Genomic DNA, 16247 nt, shown 5'->3' with positions numbered 1-16247 from the left:
CAGATTTGCAACCTGAAATTTTTCACTTTCTAAAAGACCCAAGTATGAGGCAATTTGCCAACATTTCATTACATAATGGATTTTAAAAGAAATATAAAGGGAAACACATGGTGCTTTTTGTTTCTGCTGCAACGCTGTGAGTAAAGAAGTTTAGGTAAACAGAGTGTAAATAACTACAAATTCTCCTTCCCAGAAATTCAAAACACACTAATCAAACAAATGGAACTCAGAAATGAATACAACTGAAGGTGAGTCGACACCAACATGATGGGGTTGGAAGCATAATATATCTAATAGGATATATTTTCTACTGATACAAAAAAATTACTTAGTAAGATACCAAAAATACTAAGCAGGAATATTCTGGTAATTAGTATAAAGATTTCCTATATATAGATCAAATATAAATAAGGCATGATCACTTAGATAATTCAAGTAATAATATTTTCTTTTGCCTGAAGTTTTCTAGTTAATTGCAAAACCTTCCCTTTCATCTTCACTGTGAACAGCATTATATCATTCTGCATAGTCATGTAAGGAGTTAAATTTTCAAGCTAAATAAAAATTACTTAAAATGTCAATGATAATTTAAGATTTAGGGGCAGAAATATGGACATATTGAACTCAACACTGATACTTTATTGAATAAGACTAAAAGTTTTTTAATAGCCATAGCAAACCTTATGTGAGACTCAACCTTAAGAGAGTACAAATTTTTACATTCTGAAATCTGTGAGTTTCTAAGATCTTTAAGAAACTGAAACTGTAGTCGTGATATTTCTAAAATCTTTAAAACACCAGGAAGCAATTAAAAACACACACACTATTTTACCTTAGAAAAAACTTTGGAACAAAAGCCAAAAATATTTCTTCTAAACTCATAAAGAAAGTAAATAATTCTGGCAAGAGAGCAAATTGCTACAGGGCTCCTGCCAATAGGTACAGCTGTTACTGCTTTCTTCCCTTACTGAGAGGGCCATGATGAGGGAAAAAATTATTTCAGGTTTGTATTTCTGCTCCTTTTATCTTCCTTTCATTTCTCCATTGCATAAAAAAATGGCTAGAAGCTTCTACCTCTATTGTGCTTCAAATATTATCTCTAGGCAGATTGCTTTCAAATACCTATTTCAATCTCCTATCTTGCCTCCAAATGCTGTTCTCATTTAGTCAAATGTCTTCTTGGTATCTCCACTTTGATGTCTGATTGGCAACTCAAATTTAACACATTCAAAACTAAATTCTTGGTCAACTCACCTTCTCACCAAAGCCAAATGGCAGCATCTTCCACTTCTATGGGCAAACCAAGGGGTAAGGGCGCATCCCTGAACTCCTCCCTTTCCCTTATCTCCTACTTCCAGTTAATGTTCATTTCTCACAGGTCCATTTCCTCCTTGAAGCTGAGCACCATATACCTTGGGATTGTGGAATCTCTAGGACCTAGCACAATGTACAACATGATAGACACATATTTTTAAATAAATAAAATTGCCTCTATAACTATTTCTAAATTTGATAAGTAAATTACTGATTTTACATATCTGCATTTCAAACTGTATTAGCAACTGCATTGCATTAGACAACTCATTAGGTGTTATAAGTGGGACACTTTCATATCATTCCTTCTAATTGTAGAAATGCATGGAATTATCCTCAAAGCAGTGTTGACTATAGTGATTCTTGTGCTTTAAGAGTTCCAGATGGAGACATTTGCATAGCCATTCTTAGGTGTGGTACTTTTTATTTTAATTCTCACTTTCCTTCTATGACGTCTAAACATTCTGTGGCATTAAATATACACATACATACACACATGTACACACATATATTTGTTGATCACACGCTCTATGCAAAGTATTTAAGCCTTAGTAGGAATATGAAGGTATGTATAAGGCATGCTCTTTTTCCTTAATAACTCCGGATCTTGTTAGGGGTGAAGAAAACTCATACAGGTGTCTTGTGTACATTTTTCATATAATTATCACAATTACATATTTTAATTTCTGTCTGACAGATGCTGAAATAAAATGCCCAAAATGAACTTGCCATATGAATGAGATCTTACTTTGTCCACACTCTTGTTGCCGCTTTTTTTTATAATACAAAATTCTAAAATGCCATATATCCAGCACAGTTTCAAAGTTAGATATTCTGTTCTTCTTATCTTCATAAGCCACCAAGACCTATCAGAAATACCAAAATTTGGCAAAGAAACTGCTATTCCAAAATATTATTTTCTCAACCTCTGAAGTTGTCTTCAAATTGTTTTCTAAACAAGTGCCCCTATATTCAGCTGGGCATGGCACTCATTTGAAAGATAAGAAAAAACATCATAATAAGGTATTAATGAGTAATTCAGACACTGCTCAAGATTTTAGACAAGGGAGAAGATCTCATAGGAGGAGATTATCAGATGGGAGCTTTTTAGAAAAAATGGTTTTAGAGAGGGAGGAAGGGAGAGAAAGAGAGAGAAACATCGATGTGAGTTGCCTCCAGTATGGCCCTGAGTGGGGATGGAACCCACAACCTGGGTATGTGCCCTGATTGGAAATCGAACCCACAACCTTCTGGTGCACAGGACAACGCTCCAACCAACTGAGCCATACTGGCCAAGGCAGAGGGTACCTTTTTTTAAAATAAAGCTTGATCTTGATCTTGAAATATATGAGAGATTTTTGTTTTCTCATACATAAACTGAGGCTCATAATAGTAACTACATCACTGGTACATATGAAGATTACTGTGTAATCCTTAAGCTTCTACACAGAGCCTGGTTTGCAAACAGAGAGATGATGAAACATGAGTAGCCTAATTTTACTAAGCTAAGGACTTTTTAAAAAATTTATATTTTTATTGATTTCAGAGAGAGGAAGGGAGATGGAGATAGAAACATCAATGATGAGAGAATCATTGACTGGCTGCCTTCTGCACGCCCCCCACTGGGGATTGAGCCTGCAACCCAGGAATTGAACCACAATCTCCTGGATCATAGGTCAATGCTCAACTGCTGAGCCACACCAGTTGGGCAAAGCTAAGGACTTTTTAATTGACTTTTTATTTCTATAATCTGAAATAATGTCTAACATAAAATAGATAGATACTCAATAGATATTTGTTGAATGAATTATGAAATGATGGTGTATTATGAATAAAATTTAGGCAGAGATAACAGAGTTAAATTTCCTGAAGATAACATTGAATTTCATATTATTTACTAAACTTCAGATATTTGGATGCACGTTTATGACAATAATGAATGCAGAGGCAAAGATTCCTCTTGGTAGCAAGGATCAAAGGTAGATCTATTGAGATTGCTCTGATGCTTGTGTCTAACTAGAGTCTAAGCTTCTGAAGTTTGAGAATTTCCTTCTATTACCGACTGGGGCTTGTGTAGGGTCTTTCACAAAGTTGGTACTTAGTGAGTGTTTGCTGATTGACAAGACTTGGATTTGATACAAAGAAATAATTACATTAAGAGGGAATAAAATTATTATCAGAAGCTATAGAATCCTTTTCAATTTTAATTTTTAAATAATCCATGCCTTTGTTCTGTAATTTTATATAAATGGAGGGATGTATCCAGTCTTGCCCTATTGTAAATTTAATTAATATTTGAACAGATTTGAATAAAAAGGGGTAAAGTTCTCTGTACAGCACAAGACTATGTTATCACTATGAATCTGAAACTTCGATGCTGCCATGAGAGCATCAGGATGCAGGAGTTAGGGAGTTTCCTACTCTCTGTTCTAATGTAGCGTTGAAAAGAGCCAGAAGAACAGAACATTCATCAACGGAAGCACTTACGATTAAACATTATAATGATATTTTCTTGTAGAACAATTTAGTAATGGAAACTCACTGACTGCCTGAGGAAGAACCCAAAAGTTCAAGGCACGGCATTTAAGGTCCCGTAGTCTGATTCACTTCTCTCTCCATTCATCTTTCTCCAATGCTTCTGTGAGTGTAGGCAGGGTTCTCTGGACTGACCTTTACTTTCCTGCTTTATGCGTCCGCTTCTGCCCCTTCCTCCTGCATAGGTGGACTTGCCTGTAAACTATAGACCCATGATTTGCTTTAGCAATTGCTCGATAAATTTATTCCGCAGGTGTTAACTGAGTATCTTTAGTGTGGAAGGCATGATGTTAGGCAACATGGGGCATAGAAAATGAATGAGACAATCTGCTGTTGAGCAGCTTATAATCTAAAAGGGCCCTCACTGAATGCACATCTTTGATTTACTAGTAGTTATGCTGCTGCTGAAAAATGTCTCGAATTGGTAGATAATACTTCATATATGTGTATGAACAATGAATAAATAAAAATTATGATCCAGCTTTACCCAGTTTGGCTCAGTGGTCAGAGTGTCGGCCCGAGGACTGAAGGGTCCTGGGTTTGATTCTGGCCAAGGGCACTTGCCTCGGTTGCAGATCCCTGCCCCCGGTCGGAGTGCATGTAAGAGGCAACCAATCGATGTATCTTTCTCACATCGATGTCTCTCTCTCTCTCTCTCTCTCTCTCATTCTCGATCTCCCTTCCACTCTCTCTGAAAAGCAATGGAAAAAGTATCCTGGGGTGAGGGTTAAAAAAAGGAAATTACCATCCATCTACATCTATATGATTATTTTATTTTATATTCTTCAAGGAAAACACTGTTTTTGGTCTTTGAACAACATGTAATACAGACTTATGTCTGATTAGATTGCACAAACATTCAACTATATCCTGTTATATGTGTTTCAAAAATAACTTTTTGAATTGCCTTAATGGAATTGAAGTGCATTAAAAAAGAATTTTCTTATGCTCTTTCTAAGAATAAGGGTGTAAATTACTTGAGTAGGGATCACTCATCAGTTAATTGTTAATACAATGACATACAGTCATTGCACTGATATATAGGGTCATTGTATCAGTACAATGACTCAGTCTTCCCTGTCATTTAAGAAAGAGAATGGCAAGGGTTACCTCATACTCTTCCAGGAAGACCGTACCTTCTGGTTAGTTTCTCTCTTGATCTGAACAGCGGCTAATCGAAGTTCCATGATTATCAACCTTTTTCTCCCCTCTGGATGGGTCTCTTGTCGGAAGACAGTAAGAAGCTCTGTGTACGTTTAGATTGGCGAGGTATAATAAATCCCTGCTCTTATACCCACAGGACATACCAGTACTGCGGAGAGAGGAGCAGCAGCTAACATCCTGGCCCATTAGGGAGAATGGCTTAGAGTGGAGACTCAAAAAGCAGACATACAGGAGCAATAATGTCTTTGATTTGATATGGCCGCTTCCACAGAGGAACAGAGCCATACAAAGGGGAGATTATGGCCCAGGAGGTCTTTAAAACTTCCAGTGTAAATTGAGTGGGAGTTTCAAAATCTGGTACCATTTCTTCTCAGGTCTTGTCCTTTTGTGTGTTATGGTGGCAGCAGGGGGTGAGGGGGAGCAAAGGGAAAGGAGTTTGAAAGCTCTGTCTTGCTGGCATGGGAATTTTTTTCTGTTGTGAAAGACTTATTAAATACTGCTTTGGGTTTTTAGATATGATTCCCAGGGAAGTTATCACAAAGCTCATTTCTTTGTAGTGGCCCAGCTATCTCAGATCATTTTGAACTACGATTGGGCAATAAGAGAAGTTAAAAGCATATTCAGTCATGTCATTATAATCCAACAAGAGAGTCTCATTTAAAAGTAGGGAACCCTCCAGATACTAGTCAAAACATTATGTCAAAACACCTTGTTCATTATGATATGATAAAGTTAATCAGATGTAGACATAGGCAACATTCAATTCTTGCCTAGACAAAATGCCACCAAAAAAGTACAGTGCAGATATAATTTTAAGAGGCAGGTTGTTAAACGTTGCATGTCTTCTGATTTTTAGAGTGCAGTGGCGAAAGATGTGGCCTATTTAATTCAGAACACATTTGCATGCTCTCTATGAGTGGTGAACATATTCCAACCTTTACTTAACACACTTAATACAATTGTTCTTGAACTTTAGTATGCCTACCAATTACCTGGGAAGCTTGATTGAAAGTCAGATACTTGGGCTATTCCCCCAGAGACTAATTATTCTTGGCAGTTGCTGGGAAAAATATCCTGTTAACAAGCACAACCGAATACTCTTAATGTAGGTTACCCCTACACCATATTTTGGGAAACCGACTTCGTGTATTGCGAGGTATGTTAATCATTGAATTTACAAAATATCCTTTCTTATAATCTAGAGCAAGAACAGATTATATCTTTTAAAAATATTAAATAATAAAAAATATGGTATTTAAATCTGTCTGGAGAAGGACAAAACCTGGTCTGTTAGTAACTATGTGTCTTTGGGCAATATGATTCCCATAACTCAGTTAATCTCTAAAAGTCTCACAGAGTTTTGGCAGGATCGGGGAAATATTATATAGATTAGTAATCTGTAAAAATTTTAGAACACTTGCATGTTATTGCTTCTTTGCTATTCCCATGTTTCTGAGGTTACCTCAGTCCTCCCATTCATTATCTGGTTCCCTTAATTTCCCTTCATCCCGATCCTTCATGTAAATCATTGATAGCGGAGGAGGGATGATCAGTTCTACTCCATATTACCTTTCCCCAACTCCTACTGAAACTCATCTGCAATGTTTTACTTTTCATTTAATATCCCTCTGATTTTTTGAGCAGCAGAGTTTTTTCACTTTGTTTTTTCCAAATCTAGTTCTAGATTCTGGTGATTCAATGTAGTATAAAATATTTCTTTACCCTTGAGCAATAAACTTATTCTTATTAATACACTGATGGGAAGAGTTTGAGTAGAATTCCGCAAATATATGTTTGGTTTTAAATCTTATGTGACAAAACAGTCCCCCCCTCTCTTGGCCATTGGCTGGAACAGGAATTCCTGGAATTGTAAATCATCAAGAAATCATATTGGCTGATTTGCTCATTATGACTATCTCCAGTTTCCATTAACATCTTAATTTGTTAATTTCAAGCAAAATGATGGTGTCAGATGGGCATCTTGTCAGTTACTTGGGGGAAATAGTTTGGAGTCAGCAGGGTCTTTTTATATTTTCTCAAATTTCAAGAGATACCTAACCACACTATAAACACATCCCTAAACTGTGGGACAAAATAGAAGTACGACTTTCTATTTATTCTGCCACCTGAAAGTGTTGGTTTCCCGAAACTATTCCAATGAATAAACATGATCTCATTAATATAGTCTTGTGTGACTTCAGGGGCTTAAATTAGCCTGTGAAAAACATGAGCTATAAATATCACAAATGGGGTTCCACTATTTTTAAGTTCCTCTGTATGCATTATGTCATTTAAAAAATAAATGAATAATTAATTTAACTATAAACCCAATTATCTAAAAATGTGAGCTCTCAGTTGTTTATAAAATGCAGGCTATGCTGTCAGCACTCAGTTACTATCCACATCTTCAAAAACCTTCAGATTTTTATTTCTGTGAGCAGCCTCCAAATATTATACTTCACAGTCTGGTAATGTTACATTTACTGAAATGTTTTGAAAATTTTTTATGTATACTTCACACAGAATCAAGTGGAAGGGTCTTTCATGGGCTAAAGCAGTTGCGTCAATACCATTACATTCTACCTGCTAGTTGGGCAGGATATAACTCTATTGTTGGATATACTATTTATAATCATTTTCAAAAAGTGGGTATTTTCCTTGGGTGTGTGTATAGTTATTCCTAGGCTTAAAACAACACATTCTTCAGAAATTTTTACTAAATATATTTGGCCATAATGTTATGAATTAAGCATTCTTTCCACATTTTGTACATGGGAAAAATTAGAGTCAGAGGTAACTTGCCCAAAGTTTCAAGCTAAAGAATGGTTGAGCCAAACTTGGGAAAGGATCTGGTCTCTGTCTCTTTTTAAAAATGTAGTTGTCACTACTACAGATGTCCCCCATTGCCCACCTTTACCCACCCCCACCCAACCTCCACACCCCCTCCCTCTGGCCATCTCTACATTGTTGTCTGTGTCCACGGGCTATGCAGATTTGTTCTCTGGCTAATCTCTTCACCTTCTTTCATCCAGTCCCCCTCTCCTCTCCCCTCTGACCTCTGTCAGTCTGTTCCATGTATCCATGCTTCTGATCTCTTTTGACTATACATTGCCATTAATTCCCATTTTTGAGAAGGAAATGTTAAATGACGTCCTTGACCTAGGAAGTTATTCTGTATTTTATTTTTAGTTTTTTGAAATCACTTGCTCTGTGTGGACACAGCTAATCTTCCTTTAGACCTACTCTCCTTTTCCAAACTGCCTGTAAAGTTAATGAGATAAAACGACTTATATAACTTAAAGACTTAAAAACTTATATAACTCATTAATATTAAAAACATGAAGGATACCCTAACAGTAATTATATTTATTTTTGTCTCTGGTTAATGCTGCTTTCTCTACATTCAAACTGCAGCAGCATCCCTTGCCCCTAAAGTTGAATATATTTTGTATTTAAAATTATTATTTATAATTATTTTGAGTTCTCAGATTAAATAGTTTATTAATAGTGCCACATTAAACTTCATATGCTTTTAATCTGCAAAGTGTTTGTAAATATATTACCTAAATTAATCTTTACAAAAATAGTTGTTTAATTTAATACAACAATTTGGGTATATTTTTATGTGTTTGCTTTTTCTACCTTGTTCCTCATTAAGAAGTCATCTTAATTAGTCAACATAACTCAATGAGAAGAATTAGGAACCAACAGGCCAAAAAAATACTCAAATGTACATTTTTTAAGAGAAACTTTAGAAGATATAAACAATGTATACAGGTTTCAGTAATTTTCACTTAGGTCTATATTGAAATACTAATGAAACTATACATCATCAAAGTAAAAAACTAAAAATCCTTTCGTAGATGATTTAATTGATTTCCCTGCCTCCTGAAAGAATTTTTCTTTATTCTTTATTCTTCACTTTAATTTCCCCTTTTTTTCTCTGATTATTCCTCCTTAATAAAAGAAATAAAATTAATTTAAAATTTAAAAGTACAGACCTAAAGCAATTTATATAAATTTATAGTTCTCACCTTCTCACATATGTCCAAGAAAAAGAAATTGATCATAAATTAATCCTGACATTTAAAAATTATTTCTTGCAGAGATATTTAAAATATATCCTATTGCTAATTTGACCCATTTCCACTGTTTTCTCCAATAATTCAACCCAACTTTTTCTCTAAATAAATGATTTTTCAGTTCAGAAAAATATATACACCAAAAGGTGTTTGTCCTGGCCCATGTAGTACCACTGAATATTTTTACCGTCTCTGCTAATGCTAGGACTTTGGCAAACTGGGGTAGAGTGGGTGGGGTGAGGAGTAGAGTGGGATAACTATGGTCTTAAAATCCATCACAATTGAAAAAATAGTAAGATCTCACACTTTTCTTTAACATGTCATTACCATTTTATTTTTGCATTATAAAAGATGTTGAAATGTTATCATATACTATTGAACATTATAGCATTAGGTGTTTTCTTTTCAGAATTCTTTTCAGTCTTTCTCTTGATTTATATTTTATATCCAACACTGTGTCATGAGATTTTCCTAGGCTATTATGTGTGCCTTAAAAATATGAATTAATGTTTTTTCAGATTGATGCTCCCAACAAGTTCTAGTAAGAAGCAGCAGGGTTCTGCAGCCACCAAAGGCACTCAAATCTAAGAGTGCAGTACCTTCACCGTAACGCCCTGTCCACCACAGTCAGACCTATGCCCACCATGATGTATTTTACAAGTAAAAGTTTACAAGTCAGACCTACTGCTTTTAATTAAAATTATTTACATATTTTCAAGTTTAATAGTATGTAGATCCAAACAACTATCTCATCCAACTGACTTGTGAACGTATATGTCTTCCCATTGATCTGTGGACTTCTTAAGGGTAAACAAACTGTGTCTTTCTTTTGATTCCTTTGTCTCTGTGCCCATCCACACAGGTAGGTTTACCACAATGCTGATGAAGCTTAAGTTGTGGGGCTCCTCACTTACGTGAGGTGATTCCAAGGCCCTGGGTAAAGCCTCACCAATGTAATCATGTGGTCATAAGTTGGGGGGAAATTTATAAAAGCAAGATATTCTAATTAGGCTGCTGCACGGTTTTGTAGGTTTGTTTGTATTAGTAATGTTTTCCTCTTCTTAAAAACAGCTCTCCACCTTTAAATGATTTGGCTCCACAAATTCTAGATTCTCCCTTGCTGACACATGAGGAGCAAAAATTTTCTTTTTGTGGAATGAATAAATGAAAGAGGCGAAGGGGAGCAACTGTATTGTTAATCAATATATTTTAACACTTAAAAATTAGCATTTCTGGCCAGCTGGCATGGCTCAGCAGTTGAGCATTGACCTGTGATCCAGGAGATCACGGTTTCATTCGTGGTCAGGGCACATGCCTGGGTTACGGGCTCAGTCCCCAGTGTGGGGCGTGCAGGAGGCGCCGATCAATGCCTCTCTCATCATGGATATTTCTCTCTCTCTCTCTCCCTCTCCCTTCCTCTCTCTGAAATCAACAAAAATATATGCTTTTTTAAAATTAGCATTTCTGGCAAAAATTTTCCACAAACTATCAACAAGTAATGCTAGTGTATAATGCCTGAGTTTGTACAGAGTTCTTATACAAACAAATCTTTAATTGAATCTTTGTACCTACCTTCCCTTCAGATAAAGTCAGTTTTCAATCAAAATGATATTGAAATGGTTACAATTGTGCAGTTTATAGAAAAGGTAATATTATACTCAATTGTTAAACCATTAGAAACTAAAACATACCAATTGATTGACTTGCTCATGGTCATACAGTGTCAGTATAGGACGCAGCTGAAATCCTGAGACTGAATGTGCTCTTTCCATTCAACATGGGGTTTACAAATGTGTTTAAATAAACAAAAACATATTCTACAAACAAGGAATATAAAAGAAGATAAAATTGATAACGTTGTTGACCCCAAGTGACAAACATTTTTCCTTCCTTTTTTCCCCTTCCTTCTCTTTTTTTTTCTTGATGCAGGTGTTTAATATTATCCAACTGCCATAAAGCTAAAGCTTTTTTTGAAAATTGAACCCGACCTCTACTAAACACAAGATGAAAATGTGGCTGCTGGTTAGTCACCTTGTGATATTATCTTTTACAACCTGTCTATCAGGTAAGAAATATCCTTTGCATATGCTCCATAAATTATGTCAAAACAATCAATATGTGTGTTCACTTCATTAATTTGGTGTAGAAAGTTAGAATTAATATTTTCATTTAACAACTGGGTCATACAAGTAAATGAATATATATTATGGTTGACCCTATTTTTTAAATTTACTTTCAATGAAAATTTCATAAGATTTAGCCAGTCTTATGCAGTAGTGTGCTATAAATGTATAAAATCTGAATCTCTGAGAGGGGGAAAAAAAACCACACCCTGCTGTGTAGCATTTGTAAATTCCTGGGGGGTTAATATTCTTACTATAGCCAATTTCAACTTGAGATCATTTAATGTGGTTTGGAAAAGATAGTTAACAACTCACCATTATATAGTATTTTCACTATACAGATACAATAGATTTAAATAACCTTATTAGCAGAAATAAAAGTAGAATGCGGTAAAATAATTAGTACTTGGTTTTTAGCATTTGTTACCCTTGTACCTTATTTATTTATTTATTTATAAATTAATATAATTTAATTTTTATTACTGACTGGTCAGTCTTATGAAAAACAATTTTAAGATAATCTACAAAATATGTGCAGGCACATTAAGAGTAACAAAGCAGTTTTAAGAATGCTATAGTTAAACAAATTCAAGACATAGAATGTATCCTATCATTTATCAGTCCCCACTGATTGCTTAACGATGAACTAATGGACATCTATTGTATCTTATTTATTATTAAGTAAAAATATGCTGTTTTATTTGGGGGAGTAATTATTATGATGATGGCTTAAGAACCCCCAAAATATAATAATTTCATCAGTTCTTAAGAATTTTAATGACATTGATATAACCACAGAAATCATACACACATATATAATTATATGCATATATACATATATTATGCAAATATAATAAATAACATTTTAACCTTAATAGTAAAGGGCCAGTAATCTCATTTCATCAACTAGTATCTCAGTATTTGAGTAATGTTTGAAACCACAACTTGAAGAGCTGCTTTAGGATTAAAATCTTTTTCTTTCATTTTTAGAGTTTACATGGCACAGAAGGTATGGTCATGGAGGTAAGCTGATGAAAGGGTAAACTTTAAAAATAACTTTCTTCAAATGAATCATGTTTCATCTCTGCTTTAAGCTACTAACTCTATCTAACTCTGTAATGTTAGATCACTTGGAAATTTTGTAAGACGGTTTATCTGGAGTCGTAAGGCAACATGCTTGATTGTCGAATGAATGAATGAATGAGTGAATGAATGCAACATAAACAAATATCCTTAAATTAGAGTAGTGATTTTCAACCTTTTCCATCTCATGGCACACATAAACTAATTATTAAAATTCTGTGGCACACCAAAAATATATATATTTTGCCTGTCAAAAGAATGGGTATAATTTTGATTCATTCACACAGGATGGCTATTATTGTGTTGGCGGTTGTCATTTTTTAATTTGACAGTCTAAGGGGAAAGAGGTCAGTGCCCCTGACTAAATAGTCAGGTATGGCATGTTTTAAAAATTATTGCAGCATACAGGTTAAAAACCACCGTGTTAGAGGTTTGCAGCAAATGGGAAATATTCAATGTGGCCTGTTTTTTTTCTGTATTCTTTGTAACAATCCTATGCTACTAAATTCTGAAACAATATTTTAAATATTGTAAAAATCTAACTTATTTTTGAAAGCGTCCTGCTTTGCTGCAAGAGAGAGAACTAAAGGTCATTAACCTGGAACCTTAAGATCAAGTTTAATTAGGAGTCCAAAGATGTTGCAAAATGTATTGTTTGTTGTTATTGACTATAGTTAGCAACTCTGTTTAGATGCTGCTTCAGTCACTGACCAGATCTTGCCAGCAAAAGAGGCACTGCTATATGATATAGCAGAAAAAAACAGAGCCAGAGTCACCAACCTGGATTTGCTTTTGCAGCCCGGCGCTCGCTCACTGTGTAATCTCGTGCAAATTGCTCAGCTTCTATGAACCTCCACCTTCCAATATGTAAAAGTCTCAAGATTCCTGGGAGGACTTAAAACTAAAAAAAGAATGTGACAGTAGCTTCTAGCACAGTGACTGCATAATAGGTGCTCAATAAACAGAGTAAAACTGGTAACGTAAAAGCCGCTGCTCAGTGGTGGGAGAGGGAGTGCTCCGGGCTTCAGCGAGCAGCCCGGCCGTGCCGGGTGGGCCGGGGACGCCGCTCCTCGGTGCCATAGGATTAAGAGGACGGAAAGGCTCAGCCTGCATGCCACCAAAGCTACTTTTATTTGCACCTTGGGGGTTGAGAATCACTACGCATAGGCTATATAAAGATCAGTAAGATACGTTACCTGACTTAAAGAACCTCACCATAGAATAAGGGATAAGAAAAGTTAAGTGATAAAAATATTAAGAACTTTAAAATAACTACGTTGAGTAATTAAGGAATATTCAATGATAGTAGGTAAGTATTTCATGTGTTAGAAATAGAGCTAATCTTAGAGGAAGCGGCACAAATGAAAGTGCAGGCAGTGCAGGCGTGGGAAACATGGGCTGTGTCAGGTCAGTATTTTAAAGAACACTTGTTTTGCGGGGTGTTAATAGGAATTAAATTAAAAAGGAAATCACTGTTAAATTAATTTTGGAAAGGCTAGTTCATTAATGTTTAACAGTTTATTATAACTTTAAATAGTATTTATACTACTTAAATAATAAGGATAATACACAGATTAGTTTCCTAGGCCTACTATCCAAAAATTGGGTGGCTTAGAAAAACAGAAAATAGTCTCACAGCTCTGGAGGCTGGAAGTTCAAAACCAAAGGGTTATCAGGGCCCTGCTCCCTCTGAAACCTGTAGGGGAAGGGTCCTAGCTTTTGTGCCCTCAGACATTCCTTGGCTTGTACAGCACACATAGGTAGACATCAGGTAGGTGTGAGAAGATGCCCAGGCAGTGATGCAAAACAGTGTCTAGAGGCTTCGGGGGTGGACCATATGTCAAAGAAGTGGTTGCTGTCAAGAAATGTGATAGGCTCTCCTTGGGCAGGTAAAGCCATGCAAAGGACAGTTTAGTTGGCTTAACCTTCCTGCTAATCTGCCCCTGGTCTTTGTCCTAATCACTGATTGCTGCACGTCCTTGAAACCAACTCCTTTTCATTTTAGTTATGGTAAATTACTGCAGTTTACCTATTATCCACGATCCTAGAGGATTGGGGTACCAGAGTATTTAAAGCCCAAGCCACTGTCTAGAAGAAGTATGCTTTGAGACAGTTTAAATATTTATTGTATTTCAAGAGAGCGTGTAACACTACCCAGGCCATAACCATTTTATAATATTGTAAATACTGTAAAAATTCCAATATTAGCCTCTGTTCAAATTTTGTTGCCATGGCTTTTTTCTAATAGATTTTTTCCTGAGACTCTTCTTACAATAAATACACTTATGTAAAATTACGTTTGATAACTAACAGATTGAGATGACATGTTATAGAATGAGAAATAAAATTTGTTTCAAAATGGGTATAAAATGAATAAAAAATAACTCTCAAGCATAAGTTGTAATTATACTAACCAGAAATAACAGGGTAGCAAGATAACACTGGGCCGTTTCCACACAGTGAGAGGTGAAGCAATCTCATTTTAGCTCATACAACTGATTATAATAATCATGAAACTGAGAGCGGTGCGGAAAAAGCAGCAGCTTTGCATCTCACTCGCATTTGTAAATCTGACGACAGATATTCGTATATGATTTCTTTCTTTCTTGTTCATCTTTCTGTTTAAATTTAGGAAATGAACTTACTTCTGCAACAGATTACAACCATATTGTAGAAGATAAATGAATTTGCATTAAGAGTAGATCAAAAGAAAGTGTGATTTTAGGTTTTTTTTCTTCAATTAGCTTGAGAAATGTCATTTATAATTTTGTTCTCTTCAGAAGAATCTATCCACTAAAAAAAGGGCACATATTTTTAAAATAACAATATATACTGAAAACATGATAACAATTTGTTTTTTATTTCTTGTGCCCCTTACCCCTATAATACTTCCAAAGCATTATAATTTGTATCTAATTTTTCCATGGCTCTACAAAAAAAATTGATAGATAGATGACTTAATTTTTTGTTGGTAGAGAGTATAATGTTTGCATTAATGGATCATTTGCTGAGCCTTGTAGCCTCCCTGAAAGTTCTTCCCCTTCCTCTGAGCAGCCTGGTTGAGCTAACAGAGTGATGACCTCAGATACTCTTTGGGGGGGTTATGAAGTTGATATCCAGAGGTTCGCACTGAGCATGTCAATGCAATTCAAAAGCTTGTTTTGAGTAATTTACTTTCCAAGGGCCCAAACATGTTCTCAAAATAAAATGTGTAGAGTAATTGCTAAACCACTTAATAAAATACATCATTTTTTTCAGGCATGAAAATTTTAGAAAAGCAAGGAACATATATTTATAAAATAATACTTACCTGAAACACTAATGTGATATAAAGTGTGTCTTGATCTGCTTTTTTATCTAAAAAACGAGCAAAGGGAAATATATTAAATATAATATTGTTTCAATGTGAAAAATAAATTCAATATTATGTTGGCAGTTAATTTCATATTTTTATCCCCTAAATGTTTAATTATCTGTTCCTATAAAGGGCAGATGGAAGTGGAGTATTCAGAAATATATACATGTAATTCTTGAAAAGCACTTGTCATTGAGAAGAAAAATAGCACTAATTGCTGACTCTAAGCTATAAGCCAGGTATAGTACTGTCTTACATACATTGTCTCAAAATAATTATCACAATAATGTAATGAGGTATATTTTATTATCCCCATTTTATGAAGGGTAAGACTGAGGCTTGGAGAAGCACTGTTAATACTACTAAGGCAAGATTTAAATGACATGATTAAACTGCTTGGTACAGGAAACGGGAACAAAGCTCTCATCCTCAAGGCTGGTGTTAGAACTGACAAAGTGTCTCTGTGACATTTTCCTTAAACTCTCTCTTAAAAATAAATTGGAGAAGTGAACCATAGCTTTGACTAGCAAAGATGTCACAGTGATCCCATGTAAGAGTATCCCCACTTTCTAGCCATACACATCGGTATTA

General features: G+C 35.2%; 1 protein-coding gene across 4 annotated transcripts in view; it reads left to right on the top strand.

The window, feature by feature from the left end:
- The window catches only part of CNTN1 (contactin 1), a 266848-nt gene that overhangs the window by 131171 nt on the left and 119430 nt on the right, over positions 1-16247 (top strand). For all 4 annotated transcript variants that reach the window (XM_081131031.1, XM_081131032.1, XM_081131033.1 and 1 more), the window contains 2 exons: positions 11025-11160; positions 12209-12241. In XM_081131031.1, coding sequence (XP_080987157.1) covers positions 11100-11160; positions 12209-12241 — 94 coding nt within the window. In that variant the 5' untranslated portion in view covers positions 11025-11099. The remainder of the gene's footprint in view (positions 1-11024; positions 11161-12208; positions 12242-16247) is intronic.

This window comes from Miniopterus schreibersii (assembly GCF_964146895.1).
Source record: "Miniopterus schreibersii genome assembly, chromosome: 2".
In the NCBI taxonomy this organism is placed as follows: domain Eukaryota; kingdom Metazoa; phylum Chordata; class Mammalia; order Chiroptera; family Miniopteridae; genus Miniopterus; species Miniopterus schreibersii.
The sequence above is the reverse complement of the archived record's forward strand: the minus strand, read 5'-3'. Positions and strand labels throughout refer to the sequence as shown.